General features: G+C 39.9%; 1 protein-coding gene across 2 annotated transcripts in view; it reads right to left on the bottom strand.

Annotated features, from left to right (window-relative positions):
- Positions 1 to 1,093: 1,093 nt before the first annotated feature.
- KIAA1549 (KIAA1549 ortholog) overlaps positions 1,094 to 20,908 on the bottom strand; it is a 152,682-nt gene continuing 132,867 nt past the window's right edge. Inside the window, exons 14-20 of one of the 2 annotated variants that reach the window (XM_075050876.1) lie at positions 19,677 to 19,900; positions 18,383 to 18,527; positions 16,501 to 16,734; positions 15,431 to 15,483; positions 11,465 to 11,610; positions 9,435 to 9,589; positions 1,094 to 4,284 (exon numbers count right to left, since the gene is read on the bottom strand). In XM_075050876.1, coding sequence (XP_074906977.1) covers positions 4,030 to 4,284; positions 9,435 to 9,589; positions 11,465 to 11,610; positions 15,431 to 15,483; positions 16,501 to 16,734; positions 18,383 to 18,527; positions 19,677 to 19,900 — 1,212 coding nt within the window. In that variant the 3' untranslated portion in view covers positions 1,094 to 4,029. Of the gene's footprint in view, positions 4,285 to 9,434; positions 9,590 to 11,464; positions 11,611 to 15,430; positions 15,484 to 16,404; positions 16,735 to 18,382; positions 18,528 to 19,676; positions 19,901 to 20,908 lie in introns of both variants that reach the window. The other variant, XM_075050877.1, reaches the window with a different exon arrangement.

Genomic DNA, 20,908 nt, shown 5'->3' with positions numbered 1-20,908 from the left:
CCTACTGCCATCCATATCACACAACTTCACTTGGGCTCAAATACATACTAGCTTCCTTGTATAATCCATCTAATGTGTTTTCAAGCTGTGAGTTAACACACAACAGTGTCAGCCGATTTGGTTCTTGGGAAGTTATGATCCCTGTAAACAGCCTCTTTCTATGATAACGCTGTAACCCTGCTGTCAGTGGTCTAATTTAAAGGCACTGGCTTCAGCACTTGGTAGGAACATGGACTTCTGGGTGATCAATCCACTTACGTATTTATGTGTGTGCATAAAGCTGCATGATATTGGGGTAGCCAACATCTTGCCAACCAATCCTTTGGGTGCAGAGGCGATATATAGACCTTGTGTGATGCTGCTGCTCTCCAACCACTACATATGAAGCCTGCTCCAAACCACTGCAAGTGCAGTACATTGCAAAGGGTCAGTGAAATTCCACTTACTGCTCCAAAGGGTGCATATTTAACATCATGAGTCCAGCACCTATGCAATTCACTCCTCTAAAAGCAAGGTTTTCTTCCCTGAGTCACGTGCCCACAGTCACTGACAGGACCATGAGTTACATCCTGGTAGAGAAAATTTTATAGTACTGAAGTGTGCCCCGCCTTTCAAATTGAGTGTATGAAAAATAATTGTAAAATTTCACTTAGCTCCAAAGATAATCAAGAAGCAGGCTAGAGGTCAACATTCTGGCAAACCAACCAAGCTAAATTACATAGCTTTCATCTCGCCAAGTTCTTCTATATGCCAAACTAAAACACAGACTAAACACAAATGTCAAGGAAAATTGTAAAGAAAGAGAAGAGCCTGAGGATTCCATGAACCAGATGGTTTAGTCACAGAAATGGATGTAACTGTTGGTAACAGCTTTCTGTGCCTGTACCAACTTCTCATCTGATCACTGTTTTCAGAAATTGGTAGCTTCATTAACAGATACTTAAATTCAGGATACTTTAAGTTTCAGAAAAAAGGTTCTGTTCCCTGCCCCCCCTCCCCCTGCCTCTTTTAATAGGGCAATAAAAAAATTGGCAAAAGAGCTCAAGCACATGGGGATGCAAAAGCTTACAGATTTCCGCCCCCCCCCCCCCCCGAATTCCCAAGTGGAAACACACATTTTGGCACATGTACTCCACAGAGTCCTTTTGTAGCACATGAAAAACCCGCCTTTTCTTATAGCTGCAGAAAGTGAAGTGTGGGTCTCCCTTGTTAAGATCATCCTTGGAACTGGTGCCTTACTTGTTAGTTTCTTACTATATGAAGATACAGACTATGTCATACCATTTTTTGTCAACAGTGCATCAGGTCTCCAGCAAGTTTGAGAACTTAACTTCCAAACACAGCTTTCTGACTTCTTGCATTTTACTGTCCTGCCCCGTGAACTTAGAAGGTTTTAAAAAGTTTTTTTGCATCGGAAAGCCTCCTTTATTTACCAGTACATATTTGTCCTGTGTCCCATGTTCTTCATAAGATTCGTGACTGAAAAGGATATTCTTCCAAACATAAGTAGTAGAATATCACAATAGCATCACCATCACTAGCAAAAATGAATGAGAAATGGCTTAAGTACCTCTAACTTTCAAAGCTCTTCATATTCCTTCTTAAATAGCTGGAGCCAGCACCCAGACAATGAACTTACTTTCTAGAAGCCCACATTTTCTTGAAATGAAGTCACAGTAATGTGCTAATATTATAAGCGCTGGCCTCTGACCTCACTGCAGAATTAAGCTGGAGAAGGATGCGGGCTCTGAAAGAGATGGTTTTAATGGGAACGCTTAGAAACAGTCAGTCTTCAGCATTGTCAAAAAGACCAAATGAACACTGCCTGATACACTCTTCATTCCGCAAAACCTGACGTTCTGCAGAAGTATTGGCAACATTCATGTTTACAAACTTGGCAGAAGTTAAATGTTTCTGTATTTTTATCCTAGAAGTGATTATCATACAAAAAGCTTAAAAAATTCACAACACAATAACCTGTTGGTACTGCTGTTCACAACCATGCTGGTGTTCTGACTCCATTCAAACCTCAGCCAGCGCCCATAAGGCCAGGGAACTAGAAATTAGACTGCTTCACTACAGTAAGTCCCTTAAAACAATTTAATACAGCCTTTTGATGATCATGGGTAAACAGAAGAATAACTGAGCTTCCTAATGAAGAGGAGAAACATACCACATTTTTTTTCTACATCAGTGAGCAGCCAGTTGCTTCCTAGTTTATGCTTTGGCAAAGGATATTATGTACGCATGTCATGAACAAGGAACAAAAGATTCTTCCATGGTGTCCTTCTACTTGTTTTCATTTCAGTCTGAGTTAGTCCTGTCACAGTTACTGAACTGTGCACTGGAACCAGAACAGATTTGGTAGCCAAAGACCACCATCCTACACCAGTGTTACATACCTGTATTTTACCAATGCCATTTCTACACCAGTAAGTGAGGCAAATGCAGCCCTACCCTCATCAATTGCCTAATGATCTCTTTGGTGGACTACTGTTCCTTAAGACCTTTTACAACTACCATCTGCTAGTGTTTGAAATACCCACACTGTAGCACCAAATAGTTTTGCTTTTCATTTTTCTAGGGCAAGGCTCCCAAGCCTCCTCAAAAAAACTGGGTTACCCTCTATCTCTGTGCCAGCAGTTTTTCCGCTTTAGTTTAGTCTGATCTGAAAATAAAAACACTCCAACAAATCATGACTTAAGTAAAACTTCCGTATGTATTATGTCAGTTACAGTTATGCAATGGCCAAATATTAGTAAATTCGTAGCTAATATTAAATTAAAACTCTGGAAAAAACAGCGACAAACAGTTCCATGGCACATACCATTCTTACCATGGGGATAATGCTTACCCTTTGTCCAAAGGGACCGTGGAAACAAGTATAAATATAGAAACTGTCTCAAAACTGCAAATCTAAGCCTATGTTAATGCTCTAAACTGTCACTGACTTTCACTAAAATTATTCAGATCCAAACATAAGCAATGATTTAGGACATCAATTTATAACGTAATGCTGGTGACCCTGTACCAGTCAGGCTGGATTGGTTTCTCTCCACAAAGCAAACTACAGAGTGGCAATATTTTATCACTGGTCTTGCAAGAGCATATAGTATGCAAATATATTTTTTAAAGATATACATACACATTTCCCCAAATTCAACTGTGGCTGAGTATTCCTCTCCCAGTTTTCAATAATTTTAGAACAAAATAAATACCAAGCCCTTTCTGTTTGGATGCTTTGCTTTGTTTTTCCAGCCTGAATGAGTCTACAGATATTTTTTTAGTCATACAAGGCCAATGTTTCACTTTGCAAACATTGAAGATGAAGGAACACTTGAAGCTTCAGCACCAGAAGGAAAACAAGGAAGAGTGCAGAGGGTAGCTCCATTCGGAAGCACAGAGCTATAACAATTATTGTTTCAGTTTGTTACAAGTAGCTCAAAAAGACTTTTATTCTAAGTAGTCCCATTGTTCGTGACAACCAAAGTGATTCTTATGTAGGATCACACCTTCAACACCCTTGAGCGGATACAGTTTGTAATCTTGCAGAACAGCAACACAAACCAGTTCCCCATAAGCACTGGAGAGATCAGAACATTTGTAATCTCTTGCAAAATGTCATCTCAGTTTATTCAAACGTTCACCTACTTCCTTAGAAAAAGGAGTCTATCATACTTGGAGTTTGTTCCTGTGATTTTTTTTGTTGTTGTTGTTGTTGCTGGCGTGTTAAGTTCTTGACCTAAGGTTCTGTTTCTGTGTTAGGCTGAATGAGGGTAGGGAGAGAAGAGGAGCACCGTAATATTAGCAGATTAATTCATATTACTTGTGATGACATTGATGATTTTCCCTGTTTGTTCCCCATCTCTCCTTACTATCCTCATTTTGCTGCCTTTTTCGGTTTTTCCAGAGTGTTGTCAACAGAGCTGTGAAAGTTCATTCGTTTGAGAGAACAACATTGCTGATTTCCTTTAAGTCTTTGCTTCCATAGGAAGCAGATACCTGGCAGATTTGCAACGGAATGCTAAATCAACTGTGGAAGTTCTGCACTGTCGTCTGTTTCTGAGAAAGTCGTAGAAGTTCTTCTCTAATTGCTTTGATAAGAGAGGCTGAAGAGTGACCTGGCTGGAGGTCCTCAGTGGAACTGGTGGTGTAGCAAAGGCCCTGGCCCTGAAGGCTGTTGTGTGGAAGCTGAGCAGGGGGTGCCGAGGGCTGCCTGGCTGAAGTCCTCGGCATCTGGAATACTGGTGAGGAGGAATATTCTTGGTGTCCATGCATATGCGTCTGCAAAAAGGTAGAAAGCGTTATTGTACTTTCTGAACAAACATGATAATCCCAGAAAAGACAAGAAAGCAAAAAGGCAAAGAACAGAGGGAAAGCAGCATGGAGATGCTTCTAATCTGCTGCCACTGTTCTGTTGTATGAATGAGTGATTCCTCTTATGGAGCACAAAACAAGTGTACACAAAATTGCTGGACTGCCTCAAGTTCAGGGATTTTCAAAATCTCTTTGAGCATCCATTAAAAAGTCTGACCCCCTAACCTATGGTATGTTTAGAAATTGAAGTAGAAGGAGGTGGGAAGAAAAACCACAGAACTGGAAGTCAACAGAATTGGCTTCTCTTTCCTTGCCTTTCCATCAACTTCCTAAACGACAACAGGCAAATCACTCTCTTCCCAGCTGTCATTTCTCCATACTGTTTATAAATAGAGATACTACTACTTTCACCTTCCCCTTCTCTGCCTGGCTTGCCTGTTCAGACTGCACACTTGTGAGGATCCTGCCACTGACCAAGTGCCCAGGAAAACACGGTCAACAGAAGAAGCAGCAGGAGAAAATTATTCAGATCAGAAAGATTAGATTTTTCTATACTCAATAGCTGTTTTACATAACTGAGAAACACTATCCCAGTTTAGTGACAATTGTTGTTTCAGGGTAGAAAGGGGTTAATTCTGCATTTGTTCAGTAACATACATTTTGTGACAAAACAAGAGAGAAACAAAACAGAAGCCTGAGTTTATGGGTTGGTCTAGCTGGAAAAAAAAATCTGCTTACACTAAAACAAAGCACGAATTTACAGTACACTAGGTGACTGCACCAACTCCCAGTATAGACACAAACAAGACACATTTCGAAAATCTAAAGTCCAGCTGACATCCCTAAAGCAATCATTTCCTCTTGCCTCCTATTGCTGAAGGCTGAGACACAGCCAGAAGAAAACACTGGACACAAAGGAATTGAACACACCCTGCTGAATGCACAACTGGGAGCAAAGCAGCGTAATCCCCTTTCAAAGGGTCTGCGCTGGGGATGAGGAGCCGCTAGCTACAGCAAGTTCAGATCACAGTTATCACAATTTAGCGAGCGCTATCTTTCTCTGTGACTAAGCCTTAAGTAGTAGCAGAGAGAGCAATCTGATGAGGGAAGAAAGGACAGCAAGGTCAGCTAGAAGAGGATTTGAGGGTGAGGGGGAAGGGAATGAAGGGATTACAAAGCAGAGTCTAGGAAGGACATGGGGGACCTAGAGTGACTGCGGCAGCAGGGCACAGGGAACACAGAAATGCATGAGAGTATGTTCCTTAACGTCTCTCACAAGAAAAATGAATAAAATCTAAGCCATTTTGTGTAAAGTAGAACTAATAATAGATTCTGACTCTCTTGCTCAGCTCATGCACAGCACTCATCATTTACACAGTTAATTTGGGGAGAGAGATTAAGAGGAAAAGAGGCTTTAATAGAAGAATGATAGGTAAAGAAGGTTTTCCAAGTAACATCCTGTCTTACTTCTTATAAAAGGGAGATGATTTTAGTATCAGAAAGGAATGAACGGGTCTCTTGATTGTTCAGTATTATTCGCTTGGCAGTGAAACCTGAAACTAATTCATATGTGCAGTCTAGAGTTAGCAAACCCGACAAGTACTCCGTGGGTTTATAGAAAAGAGGTGACATAAAAAATTATTAAGAGCAAACATTCCTTGACACATGAGTCTTAACAGCAACCTAAATTATGTTCAGGTTACTTTCACATTTAAAAAGCATTACGTGATTCAGCTCCTATCTCACACTGCGCTGAATTAGCTCTGTAAGAATGGTTTCTTAAGGGAAGTTAGGAAGAACATCTGATGACTGCAGTGGCTCTTTTTTAACATTATCAAAGTTTTCTTAAGTGTCTCAGAAAAAAAAAGTTTATATCTGCAATCTCATATATAACATGACAATTAAACAGGTCTGAGACCTTTCACAACCAGATTGGTTTAGAAACCTAACCTATACTAAACTACAACACCAAAATAAGGAGAGTAAAAAGGTTGGAAGAATTTTTGCTGTTTTTTTTTTACTTTTAAATTTCTCTACTAATAGAAATATACATCAATATATTATATAATATTACATATATCTACATATAGTTTTAGATAGTATCTAGAAATCACATATTTTTATATAGAAACTTCTATAATTAATAGTACAAATAATTCTGTAAAATTAACAGTACAAAATGATTGACAAAAATATCTTTATTGAATCTTCCTTCTTAAGGAATGAAGATTTATGAGATCACATTGTGCACTTCTTAATCTCCATTTAATAACTGTTGAAGTCTGTGGTCAATTTCAACTGAATTGGATGTACAACTATATACACACATACATGTATAGATGTATATGTATGAACAGATATATATTATAAAATTCACAAAAATAGGTAGCTAATTAGACATAACCTGATTTGTGCTATCATTAAATCTTCTTCTGAGTGGCAGAAAGGCCAAGTTAGGCTGTGCTCAGCTGGACCTGTCAGCCAGCGTGTATCTCACAGTGGATAGCTAGGGGACATGAGACACAACTTGAAGTATGGTAAGATGGTTTAGAGAGACTATGGTGGGCAGCCAGAGTATAAAAATAGAGTGAAAGGATAAGGGTGGCTTGGGGGAAAACACTGAAAACCTGGAGAAGACTTGGGGGAACAGCGGAGAGCTAAAGGGGACTGTAGATGGATAGGAGGTGATGCCAGGTGGTGGTAGGGAGGTAGTGATATGCAAGACGCTACAACATCGGTAAGAAACCAGGCTTCAGTTCTGCTGCTGCTCTAATGACCACTTGCTCAGCATTGTATTTTGTGTCAGCTAAGGAAATGGTGTAATTATCCTGGTTGCCTAGGCCTTCTAGATGGAGAATTAGGGTGAATTGATGGCAAGTTGCACACTGGCTTTGGGTCAGGAGATACAAGTGAGAGGTCATATTCCAGCAGAAAATCAGGTGTTGACTGCTGGAATAATAGGTAAGGATACTGTGAGGGAAAGGGCCATTGCAGGAACACAAATGCAGATCCCTCTCGAGTTTGCAGGTGAGAAGAATGCTCTAGACCTAACCTTCCTAAATGCAGCATTTAATGTTAGAAAATCACTCAGAATGAGGGAACAGTAAGACTGTTTGCAAAGGATCAGTTGAATACTGCACCACAAGGAACATGACTGCCATTAAGGAGGAAAAACAAATTTAGAGCTCTGTCTAGGTGAAAGAATCCAAATTCTGAAGGTAATTATTTAACTACAGAAAACTACAAGACTAGGGCTCATCTAATAATGCCTTTTTTTAAATGGGAATAATCCTTTGCAAAAAAGAAAGAATTCCTCGTAAGAAAAAGAAAGTGCAGGCACTAGGTGAGCTCTCCTACAAGTAAATGACACCATACTCAGATAGTTTTAGTCCATGATCTCCTCCTTTTGCTTTTTTCTTTTTTAAAAAAAAGGCAAACAAAAAATCACATTGCAGTAACATATGAACTAAAGCAACCAGCGAGCAAAAAGTTCTGTCAAAGCCGATGAAGTGTTTAAACTCTGATTAATTAATTAAAAGTCAACCTGGATTGAGGTGGCACGCACCCATCTGAAGTGGTGACTGAAAGTGCAAACTGCAACCAAATCATACTGTATTGGGCCATGAATCTTTGAAAATTGTGCAGGTAACTGATGTCAAAACCAACCGTTTGCATAGCATCTCAGATAATGGGTCCATAACTGATTTTTCAGTGATATGTTAGCAATTCAAATAATAAAATATTAAGTAATGGCTGAACATGCACTTGTGGGACAGGAGGGAAAGGCCCACACATCCAGAAAAGAAAAGTCATTTTCAGAAAAGACAAATGATAAGAAGGGGCAATGAATGATAACCTAGAGATGCCTCTGAAAAATGAAACAGTAGCAACACTAAGGTCTCTCATGCAAGTGCTCTTCTAGACGTAAACACAAATCATGATGTTCTTGGACTCAAATACCACAGTTACAAGCACAGATAGCAAGTTAAATTAGGCAAATACATCTATCGGCTTTGACAGTTAAAGTTTTTGAATAGTATCGGTAGAGTTTGTCTCTAGTGTGCCCAATTCTCAAAAGCTTTATGCTGCTCCTCCCAAGTTCATCTGGAGCGGTGGCAGCTCAGTTTCACCAAAATCTAAAGATAAAGCCCATGCTGTTGCATTTCCTTTCTGCAAAGCCATTTTGAGATCATGCAATACTGCAAAGCAACTTCAAGTAGTGCGAACACACACTGCCCTAAGTATGCAAAAGAAGATCCTTCCTTCCTCCCTCAAGGAAGAAACCAGAAAAATGATAGTTTAAGCAAAGGATCAAAAGAAGGAACATAAAGTTGTCACTCTCAGGAGTACTACAATAAAGCTGTCACAGGTCACTTTGCTTCAGGATGCAAGTACATCAAACAGAAACTGATAGCAGGCAACTGTATCTTTCCTGGAAAGGCCATATACTATCTTCAACCTCACGCATCTGGTTGAATCAGAAACATCAACCTCTAGAAGCACCACTGCCAAGAACATGAAATCATGATGGCTGCCTAGGCAACACTGGTAAACAAAGACATAATTTACCACATCCTGCTGACAGAGGCTAGGAAAATAACTCGTTTAGAAACACCTCTACTGTTATGTGCAAGTATGTACCTTATTCCATTGCCCTGACTCCTGCTGTTGCGCACTGATACAGAAGACAAAAGAACTATACCAATACAAAGTAGGACAGTAGTCTGGGACAATTTAACTTAATGTTTTCTACTTACAATGATCTCAAAATACAGAGGCATATTTCAAAGAAGGAAATGGAAAGCAGTATCCACCTCTGCTGGAGCTCAGAAGCAGAACTGGGTGAACTGCAATTAATGGGTGAAGGCCTCAAGTGAGAGAAAAAAAAAAAGGGTTAGGGTAAAGTGAGAGAAAGCAGTTAGAGAGAAGCACAGGTGAAAGAACAGCAAGCAAAAGTTAGAAGAGCTAACGAGGGTTCGAAGAGCAAAGCAAAGAATGTCAGAGAAGCAACTGAAAGTATTCCAGGGGGAAAAGGTTCCAAACAGTAATGCAGAAAAAAAAATACCCGAACATATCACTACTTCGGAAACTATGCAAATGTGTAACACAGTACTCACTGCATCTCGCCTAGCATATTCATCCTCTCCACGGTACTGGGGCCACCCTGGCCCCCCCGGCTGGCCATGCCCTGCTCTGCCTGAGGGGATCTCCACTTGTGGACCTCCGATCCTGCTAGCAATTCCCACCTGAGTGAGGTGCTGTATCTGAGAACCTTAAAAGCAAATATTGTTTTTTCATCTTTATACACATCAAGTTTGTAGGGCAGACAAATGACAACATAAAACTTTGTTGGAAGCAGGAGACAAGAAGAAAGTGGAGCTCTGTTTCTGTGCAATTAATAAAAAATCAGCAGAAAGAAGGCTGTCGGTGTAGAATAAAGAAGGAAAAGTTATGTGCATTTTGTGCAGTTCATTTGAGTGTGATGCTTTTCATTGCCACTGCACTGAAAGAAGAGGTTGAGATACATGCATCTCAGACATGGACTACACTTCATTTCAAAAATATGCCAGCCCTTTCCGAGCAGTGTTTATTGAAAGCCCTGGCAATGCTTTCATGTAAATTACTTAGCAGCAAAGAGAAGACATTTGCTCCTGTGGTACACCTTGTTTGCATCACACTGGCAAGACCCTAACTCTCCAGACTGCTTTCTATTCCATCTCTCAGAAGAATAAAATACATGACTATGTAAGAGTACGGTTCTTTCAGCCTTGCTTTGTGGTTAAATATTAAACAATGCTGTCGTTGACTAACGAGAAGGTCAGAACACACTGTATCTCCTTTCAGCCTGAAAGCTAACCTCCTCCTTTCCCTTCCCTCCCCTCCCGCTGTTTTCAAAACACATGCAAGGATAGCCACCGCCATTAATTGCAAGAGACATGTAACAACATGCCAGCTTTCCTTTTTCCTGAATTTCCTCCCACAGGGAAACACGATTTATTTTATTATCATTATATTTTATTATTCATTATAAATGAAACACATTTAATAACCCACAGAAACATAAGAGAAAATCTGTGTGTGTGTGCGCACGTATATGTACAAAAAGGGAGGAAAAGACAAAAACAACAGTGTGATTTACGTGATGGACAGGTAGGTCACTTTCCTATTTTCCTCTCAAAAATCCCCCAATATTTACGAAGTTTGATATTTGCACATAATTATGCTGAAGGACAGGAATTAATCGTCTGAATTGCCTCCAAACTTCAAAGCAAAATATACACGAACATTTAGAGAACAGTGTGAATCAGACAATAAAATTAAAACATTAAACTGTAACAGTCACTACATCCCTGTCATTCTCATTCATTTAACATTTACAGGGAGAGGACAGCAGCTATCAAAACTAGGACTCTGACATGAGTATACGATCAGATTTCCAGTCTTTTTCAACTCCCCAGGAAGAAAACATTTCACTGGGAGAAAATTAACTGTGGCATTTGCATAAGAATAGAATCTTTTATTCTTAGAATCAGTGTTTGCTGCTTAAGTGCCATGTGATGTTAGAATCTTATTGACGATAGCATTGATGAGTGCTCTGGAAATTGTCTCACAACCGAATCAGGGAAGGTGATTTCATATGGGACAGCAGCAATAGATAATATCATCAGCACCTAAAAGATCCTGCTTTTATGCATACATTTCTACGAAGAGAAATGAGAAATAAAGATGCAGAAAAGCATTAAAAAAATTTGGTATTTAGCAGACTGATTTGGGATGCATCAGTTAGTTCATTTAGCACAAAAGAAATACTCGGCAGTGGAAAGTTAGCATACGCTGTACACTCTGAAACAATTAAGTAATCTTACATTCTTAAGAGAATGGGGTTTTTTTGAAAATACGCTGTGTGACGTCCAATGCTGGTAAGACACTAAAAAGGTGGCAAAGCATTGCCTTTTTCTGCAAGGTCCTATGGATGTGAAGTTAACCTCACTTCGTGATCATGGGTTTTTTTGGCAGTGAAGACAAGGACCACATTTCAAGTGTAGTAGCTGAAGGAGAATAACATCTTAATGGTGACCTCAGTGTAAGAGTAGATATGGAAAAGGATCAGTTATTTTAGTGCACATTCGACTTAAGTGAAGTGTACCTGCAGTGCTTCCAACTGGTCGTGGCCGTGCCACTGATGGCATTTCCTCTGAGTATATCCCTCTGGAGGAATACTGAACCTCAGGTGGCTGCTGGTCTGGGTGCATTAACTCTGCAGGTTGAAGAAAACCTGGCCCAAAGTTCTGCCTGTGGAAAAATAAGGACTCAAGATTACAATAAGTGAATTGCCTAATTAGAAACAGTAATGCAGGTGTACCTCATACAACAACTCTTTATGATGCCTTTTAATGTAAGTTTTAACCTTAAATGTTAAAGAAAATAATTACATCTGAGGAATATAGAATAGGAGCTAGAAACTAACAAAAGTTCACACAAGTGTTTTTCACATGTTGCAGTCTCCTCAACGCAGAGAAAAAAGTCCACAGATCTTGTTTTCCCCTTGGGGAAGAAAAGCATCTTCTATTAAAAAAAACCTAGAAAAATAAGACTTCAGTAGTGATGTAGCTGTTTAACTCAGCAACAAATCTGATTCGCACAAGTTTCCGGGCACCCAGTTTTGGTCTAAATCAAACTATACAAATGGCATTACATGTATATTTCATGAACAACTACTGTCTCATAAAGCATCTGGTAATTTTTCAGGAAATTTTCAAAACTTTGCCCTTTAAGATGCATCAAAATACTCAAAGCTGTCATTAGCGCACATGAAGAGATGCAACGTATACTAAAATTAAAGTTTCCTATAATTCAGGGTGGCACTGGTAGTCGTTGTTATATATTTACTGAAAAGAGTTAACAACAGAAACTGTCATCAGTCTAACTTCGTTAATTGTGCCAAGGTAATGGGACTTGTGAAAGAAACCCTATAATTCATTCACAGAACAGGAGTAGAGAAGGAGATGGAAATGTTGCTTTTCCTATGCTTCCTATTAACATATCTTAACCCTGGCATGGAGAGATTATATTTTAAAAGACTAATGGCAGCTGAGTTTTCAAGGATTATTGATTCTTGTCAATATGGTGGGGGTGTGGATGCCCAAACTTCAGGTTCTTAGGTTACTAGGCTAGTGTCTCTTAGACTCCAGGTATCATCAAAGAAAAGAGACACGCTCTTCAAGAGGCGCTCAAAGCAAAAGCTTAGGTTCACTGAATCATTTTCTGCAGGAGCCTCTCACTGGTGAGTATAAATGAAGCAAAATGAAACAAACATCCTAAGTCAGGCACACAAAATTACACAAAGCAAGGACTAGGGATGAGTTTCATATGCCTTTTACCACAATGGCATCTAAGGCCTTCTAGGCTATGGACTGCAACCTATCCCGTTCCTTAAGACCTCAGTTTTACAGCCCTTTGTTCTACAGGAAAAATCCATGACTGCATCTAATTCAAACTATTCTTGATTTGTGCTTTATTTGGAAAACTAACCACCTTTGTATGACAGCCAGATAGCAAAGAAAGTTGACATAATAAATAGCCTAATAAAGCCAAATAAGAGCCTAATAAAGCACAAACAAGTAATTGTAAATGAAAGTACGAGCTACTTGGCGTACACTATTAAATGGAGGAGGTATAAGGGGTTCAAGCTCCAACAATTCCACTGTGGAAGTGCCAGAACTTCCCCAGCTCCCTTACACACAATCCCACCTGTCCACTCAGCAGATCCAGAGGAAACCATTTCCAACCAGACTTAAAAGCTAGTTAAAATAAATGCTTGAATGAGTAGGTAACATTTAACAATACCACTTCTGTTACATTAATCACTGTAACCAGTAAAGGATATGATCATCTGGCCCTTTATGCCTGCAGTGCTGAGCTGGAATCTTGTAGCTCATAAATTACTACAAATTTTTGATGTTGTCCAAAGAAAATATTTTTTTCAACATTACTACAAATGTATTATTTTTGTGCCAATTTTTCAGAGGACACGGAGTATATCTTTTATTGCTGACGGGTTTGTACTTAAAGGGTGCACATTTAATAACCCATCACCCTCTCTTCTCTATCTTCTTTATAATAGATAGATATAGCTACTCTTTAAAAAAGTCAGATATCAACAGAAGAGTATAAAAATGGGATACAGCTCTGAATCTATATCATATAGGCTTTCTAGTGCTCCTTCCTATTTCCAGACTGAGACCCAGCCTTCAATTTATCTTTGCACCTTCAAAACAAATTTTTAATCTCCAGTTATTTAATTAAGTGGGGTGACACTGCCCCAAAAATCAATTTTACACCACTAATCCACTATGGCTAAGTATCTCTATGATGCAATATTCATTTTCTGGTATTGTATCTTTGCGTGGTTCATTGTGCCTTTATGTTTGCCTAGCTGTTATGTGACCTAGGTCTTTTACATTTAATTTTTTTACCCAGGTTCATTCCACATCATTAAAGATGCTGACTACATTTGTACAGAGAAGGGAACAGTTCGGTCACTCAACTATTATTCCAGGCATTGGATATTTAAGCCAATGGACTATAATATTGATACACCTAATCATACCGACCTCAGGCTATTTTTCCTTCCTCTAATTGGTGCACTGTTTCTATCAATTTGTTTATCATTATCTTCTGAATTTGAGCATAACCCGCACTCCACAACCATGACAAGTCCTTCCTTGTTTTCTATTGACCAAGCTTTAGGAAACCTTCTATTTTAATGAAAATGTAAAGGCATTCTTCCTGTTAAGGTCAATGACCTTGCAGATTGTTAACTTCATCTGCTGGCACTGGCAGCGCCAGCATTTGAACTATTAATAATGATGCCATTAATTTGTAATTTACAGAAATCCAGAGTGCCTGTGCCAAAGGTTGATAAACTTCTGAACAAAAAACATGTTGCAAAGACACCATCTTGCTCAGGTGTATTAACATGGGTTACACCACTTTAATCTCATGATTAATTTCACACGTTTTTCCTGAATGCATAAGAGGCCAACAAAGAGAAAACCCTCAATAACAACTGGTTATGCTTTGTGTTTGCAGTCTCGAAGCTCATAATCTTCAAGGTAACCTAAATTACAAAAAATACACTGCATTCATACTGTGTGCCATTTCATGTATGCTCTGCTCTCACTGAAACTGTCACCTGAAGCCAAGACCTAAATAAGAAAATGTGCTTACAGATTCCTCCTTTTCTAATTGGTCCTTCCAAAATCAGGTTGCAGAACAATGGATAAAGGAAAGTTCTTCATATCCATTTTACCATCAAGTTTCCAAGGCAGTGAAGACTTTAGGTGAAATCTAATGAATGACATGGATACCAGTGGGATTTCATCTCACATGGTGAGCTGTAAGAAGGTGACGAGAGAGCAGCACGAGGCCACTTTTTTTACCACCTTGGCTGCAGCAGCTTGGAGAGGGCAAGACAAGTCTGACCGCAGTGGGTATCATGACTCAAGAGTCCACCTTCACGTGTAGTTAAAACACAGATACCAAACGTGGAATTAACAGTCACCTGGACAACTGTTTTTCTTCTCTTCACATGATTCTCCCACAGCAAGGCCAGGAGAAGATGGAAAATTCTCCCCTGCCCCACCCCCCAATTTTATAATAATAGGCCTGCAAGGTAGGCTTTCTCTGTGAAAGTCACCATGGTCTGGAATTTGTTCTCAACTTGGTTAAAAATAGAATGAATCTGCTAGTCATCTCAAAGCTTTTGCGAGACAGTGTTGCCCTGAGGTGAGAGTATTGGGAGAATTACATGCATCTGAGTAACAATTTCAGGCTCTCTAAAAGCTGAAACTCACTGGTTTTACTCAATATTTGGAAGGGTATCTCTACAGCCAAAGGGCTAGAAACACATTTCTTTTAAATGGAGGCTTGAATTCCATACAGCATGCATATGTCATTCATGCTGCATAAATAAATTACACAGGCTGGATCTGGACTCCTGTCACTTCTCTTTTATACGGTACTTTGCATAGTAATATACCAGTGCTGGTAAGAACTCTGGAGGAATTGCAAGGAAAATAATAAATGATAATTCTAATCAGTAAAAAGCTACCTTGGTAGGAGACCTGGTGCTGTTGGAGGAGTCATTCCAAATTCCACATATCTCTGTCAGAAGAACAAAAAACCCCAAATTAAAACCAAAATGCATACACTGGGAAGTCCACTGTCAGCCTTTTAAGTGATGAATGGCAGAGATCACTAGGCCTGTATGTATGAATTGATTGCAGCCATAAAAGCTTAGTTTTGCAAACCCAGAAGCACAAGAAGATCTGGGAATCACTGTTACAGTGGGCCAGCAGTCTCTTCTGTCTGGTCAGAGTCTTAACTTAAAAACCTTTCAGAAATACTTTCTCTCACTTGCAGAAGATCAAGGGCTGCTCCAATGTCTACTTAGCTTAAAATTTTCAGCAAACCAAGCTTTGCATTTGGTCATCTCTTTATACCTCAACCAGCATCAGACTGCAGCAGAGACACCATGGGGCTCGGACTCAAAACTCCAATGGCATTACAAAACTTGTACTGAATTGTGGAACTTGAGATGACCTAAAAGATTATCCATGTGTCTCAGTGCTCCATAAAATGCAAAAAATGATACACAGAAATACTGCTTCTCTACCCCTTACATCCTGAAAGCATTTGGATACCCTGCTAAAAAATATGACCAAAGGCCAATACATTCTCTTTTCATTGTCAAAATATGAACACGCATATATATTTTAAAGAAATGAAGTTTTACTCTTGGGCATAACAGGACTGATCTGTGAAAGACCATAACTGAGAAAAACAGAAATGTTATCCTAAAGGGGGAGAAATGCTGTCTTCTCTTGTGGTTGGGATGGGAAAAGAATCCAAACGGCTTAAAAAGCAAGTTCATCATCTTGTGATGGTCATTTCCAAATTCTCCTGGCTCCAGAAACTGTTCCACATTTGTGATAAGTCCTGACAGGAAGGGCACAATAACAGTGACCATGGCTCAACTGGTGCTAACTACCTGCCCAGAAAAGCCTTTTAAATTGCACCACTCACATTAAATGGGTTGTTTACTGCCTGAGTTGGACCATAAGGTGATCCCCACTGGGTGCATGTGGTTCCCCTCCCTGCTCGAGCAGGAGTGTTGTTTACCGGCTGTCCTGAGGAGACCCCGGGTGGTGTGACGGCCGTGGAATTGGCTGCTTGGCTGCTGGGAGCCACCAGCGCAAAAGCATCATCCAGCAGCGAGTGCATGGTTTGCCGAGCCTCTTCAATGGACGGCTGTGGTGGGATGTACTGGGAGACTGGGTGGGAAGGCAAGCCAGGGAACTTCCCCAGATCAGCTGAAGACGATGTCTGAGGTTCAGGAGGCAAGTCTGGATCAGACTGGAGGAAATGGAAAGAAGGTGAAGGGCAGCCACAGAGAAGATCTAACCAGCCAGCTTCCAAGCTCCTGTGGGCTTTAAGTTTGAGCTACATTTTCTTTGCCAGAACCACAATGAGATAAATGGCACGACTGCCGGTGCTGGACAAAACCTGCCCATTTCCCTCCCCACTTCTGCATGCACATATGCATGGAGATACAAAACACCAGCTGTTCAAATACTTCATTCAGTGTGATTTGAAAGATTCTGATCTCAGATAAGGCAGCGCAGCTTTGTGCTGGAGTTACTCAGCTACAACAGAGATCTTGTGGTTTGCAAGCACATAACAATGTCATGCAGAGAGCATTTATTCCACCCAGAAAAAGACAATCAGCTCTGTCTATATCTTTGACTTCTCTGCAGCTTTTGCAGTTCCAAGAAATTAATTCAGTCTTTAGCTTACAACTGCCCATATCAGCAGTAATATTAAACAATTATTACCTCCTAGAAAAACACACAAAGGGAGCTGTTAAGCAACTAAGTGGCTACCTGCATGGAACTTGAACTTGGGTGCATCACCTGAATGGGATTCATACAAGTGCTTCATAGCAGCAATACCTGAGGCATGCATCACAATTACTACCTGGGCTCTTACCACATGGGCTTACTGTGCATCAGTAACAGGAAATTAAATGAGGTTTGCAACAGCAGACTTATTATCAAAGCTCATTCTTACTACTGCATGCACACTGCAAAATCAGTCGTCAAGATGCAAAAGCCTCTACTTCATCAGGAACTTAGCATTCTGAGTACTGTCTCACTACAGATGCCAAAGGGGCTGAGCTTGCTGTGTGACATGTCTTAATAAAACAGCTTCAGATGATAATTCATTCTGCTGCAGCATGACATTAAAATCGTCACACTCTTGTTTGAAGGCAGAGGGAAACTGCAGAAATCGACACTGTAGTCACCTGACTGCATATGCAGCTAATGGTGAAATTCTTAAAATTATTAAACCATCTTTCAAGAGGAAAGCTGTCCAGGGATTTCCAATATTAGCATTAGGCTTAGTAAAGTCTGCTTAGAAGTGGTTAAAGGTGCCTAAATACAGTTTGTGACATGGATATGATTGAACAGAAGCATTCTCCAGTGTCTTTGCCTTTTTTAGACAGGAAACAAAATTAATTTTCAAGACATTGTACTAGAATTGTTTCAAGTTACTGTAGTACAAAGATAGGTTTCTCTTTCATTAATAATTAATACTCCACATTTTAAAGATGAGAGGAACTGAGTCTTCCACTCTGAGAGCAAAGGATGAAGTTTTCTGTAACATACAAATATATAACAACCAACAAATTGAACTAGAGTGAAACTACGTTCAAGATATTGCGGAACATGCCAAGTACACTTTCGTGTGCATAATACGGTGGCATTAATGAAAACAAGGTTTTGGTTCTTGCCCTCTTTAGTATCAAGGAATACTTGGCAGAATTTTACTGCTTAATACTGACAGACTGTCATTTAAATCCTTGTTTCACTTTGATTTACATGCTAACTAATGTGACTGAAACTAGCCATATAGACCATAGTCAGAAGGCCAAAAGCCTCCCAATGTTGCAACTGTCATTACAATTATCAGAACACTCCTGTCTTTTAAGAGACATACATACAATATATGCAGAATTATTGACTCCTGGAGGCCTTTTGTATGTCCCATCACTGTCAGTTGTGATTAACCTGTCCTTTTCTGCATCAGTTGGACTCCCATTTATCTGATGTCGGCGGCGCTGCTTGGGAGAACGTTTTGCACGAGAACTTAACAGGAAGAAAACAAAAAGCAGAGAGAGAGAAAAAACAAACAAGACAAAGGTAATCACATTTCTTTTTGCAATTTTTCTTCTCATCCCATCAAGGTTGAACTCCTCTGCCCATTCCCTCCAAGTGATCCTTGCCTCAGCCCTGTTTCTCTTCCCTTTCCCAGTCCCATTAGTTAGCCTCAAATCTCTCTCCTCTAGCTTCTCCTAATAACACTTTCACTGGCAGTTCTCCAAACTGTCCCATTACTCCCTCAAACTCTTTCTAGTGTCACCTCCCTTCTACATTCATCGTTCAAAGTTGTCCGTGCTCCAGCCCAATGCCCAGTGCTTCTCCAGGCCCTCCCAGACCAGTGGCTGACACATTTGCAGTAGCAGAATGACCATGCTGTCAACAAGGCTTTGTGCTTGGCATGTTGGGTTTAACCATACCAGGCAAACCAGCTGAGGAACCCATGTAGCTGGAGAAAAATCTACTTTCTATCAGTGCAGAAGCAGTCACAGGGTACCAGCACTCCAGGAACAAACTGCCAGTATTCATAAGCCCTAAACAGAGTCCGGGGAGGACTTTCTCTGAAATACAAGGCCAGGAAAGAAGATCCGTGAGGCTGACAAATATGCCTCATTACCCAGAGGGAATACGTAAAAGGTTATTGCATTGATTTGTGAATTTGCCTTTAAAATTCAGAATCTTCATGCTTTTTACATTGTTCAAGGGTTTCCTTATTTTGCATCTTTTCCTCCCTTTATAAAAATATTATTTCTTGCAGGTTATATTTTCCATGTATCTTTTTTTAGTGCTTATATTGCAATTTTGATCCTTCTACACCACACGAGAATTATTCAAACAAATAGCAGAGGAAATACTAAATTGTTTTAAGACAGTTTTCATACATTTGGGCTTATTTATTGAGAATTCACTGCTGAGAACTTGTAAAAGAAAAATTTGAAAACAAAACATACTGGCATATACTGAAATAAAAATTTTTAGAAGAACCCAAACCTTTTCACCTAGATAACTCAAATTCAACTAGTGATCAAAATGATTTTAAGCTCTGAAAGTTTAGAAGTACAGGTTTGATGTACTTTGGACATCTTTGGACTTTGACTCTAAAAGAAAATTGTTCTTTCGCATGTTTGAAATCCCTACCTCTTCCTGGGCTCTATGAAGACAGTAGGCACACTGCCTCCAGGGTCCAAGATCTTGTCAATCTGCATCTGTGCCTTGCGATATATTCTGTGCTGTTCTTTGGAGTCAACCACCACCACGTCATCCACCACTGGAAATTCATAGTGCCCTTTGCGCTTGGCGCGAAGACGAATCTTATTGCGGTGATGCTCAATCTCAGATTTATGCCTCAGGGCTGTTTGTATCTTAAAGAAGGAGAGAAAAAAAGAAAATCAACTGCATTTTTCATTTGTAGTTTATGCAAACAGAACTTTTTGCTGCTCTTCTGTAAACCTCTCCTCACCTCCCTGCCTGCCTCTACCTCCCTCCCTCCCCTAAATCTCTGAAGGATTAAAATAAGTCACACAATTTGAAAACACACTTACTTTCTTTCTTGGATATTTTGCAGTATCCCCATTGTCTCCCCAGGTAGATGTACTATTATACACAATATGATTGCCAGCACAGCAGGTGCAATTAGGGAGAGGTGGTAGTTTGTTAACAAAAGGCAGGAGGAACACAAAAAACTCCTTCTGTCTGCCAGTAGTGACACTGCTCTGACAAAATAACACTAACCAGTACAAGCTATATCTGCCTTTGCTTGTCAAACAAAGATACATTTGATCAATAGTGTTGAACTCTGTCACCCATTCCCTTTACTGACCTTCATCAGGTAAGAAGCAAGAACTTAAAGAGCTAATTGAGCTCATAACTTGGTGCCTCTGCTGAGCACGAGAGGCTGCTATAAGCTATGCAGAAATGTAGCAGCAATACAAGGACCCAGGTCCCTAGATGAACATGGCATTATCAGCTCTGTGTCTTCTTGCAGGCTGAGTTTTCATGCCCCTCTCCCACTTTTTTTCAGATTCCCTGGAATGCATCTCATAATATGGGAAAGCTATTCTAACACCATATTTTCAAGACCTGGCCCAACACTCACTGAAATAATTCTTATCAATGGAAAACACTTGGGCACCAGATCAGGTAGCAACAGCTGCTCTGCCTGTGCTGCACTAGTTCTGGAACACGTCTGCAGCAGCAAATTAAAAACCAAATAAAAATTGATTTTTGTGTATTCTCTCATGAAAATCCCCAAAAAGCAAAAAAGGGACATAAGCCAGACTTAAATCTTTACATTTATAGTTAGAATTATATGTCTTCTGCCCATATAATCAGATTTCTGTTTTGTGGCTCCTCTTGCCTATGTATACCAG

Source organism: Buteo buteo, chromosome 19 (genome assembly GCF_964188355.1).
Source record: "Buteo buteo chromosome 19, bButBut1.hap1.1, whole genome shotgun sequence".
Lineage (NCBI taxonomy): Eukaryota > Metazoa > Chordata > Aves > Accipitriformes > Accipitridae > Buteo > Buteo buteo.
Note: the sequence above shows the minus strand (reverse complement) of the source record. Positions and strands in the feature narration are given on the sequence as shown.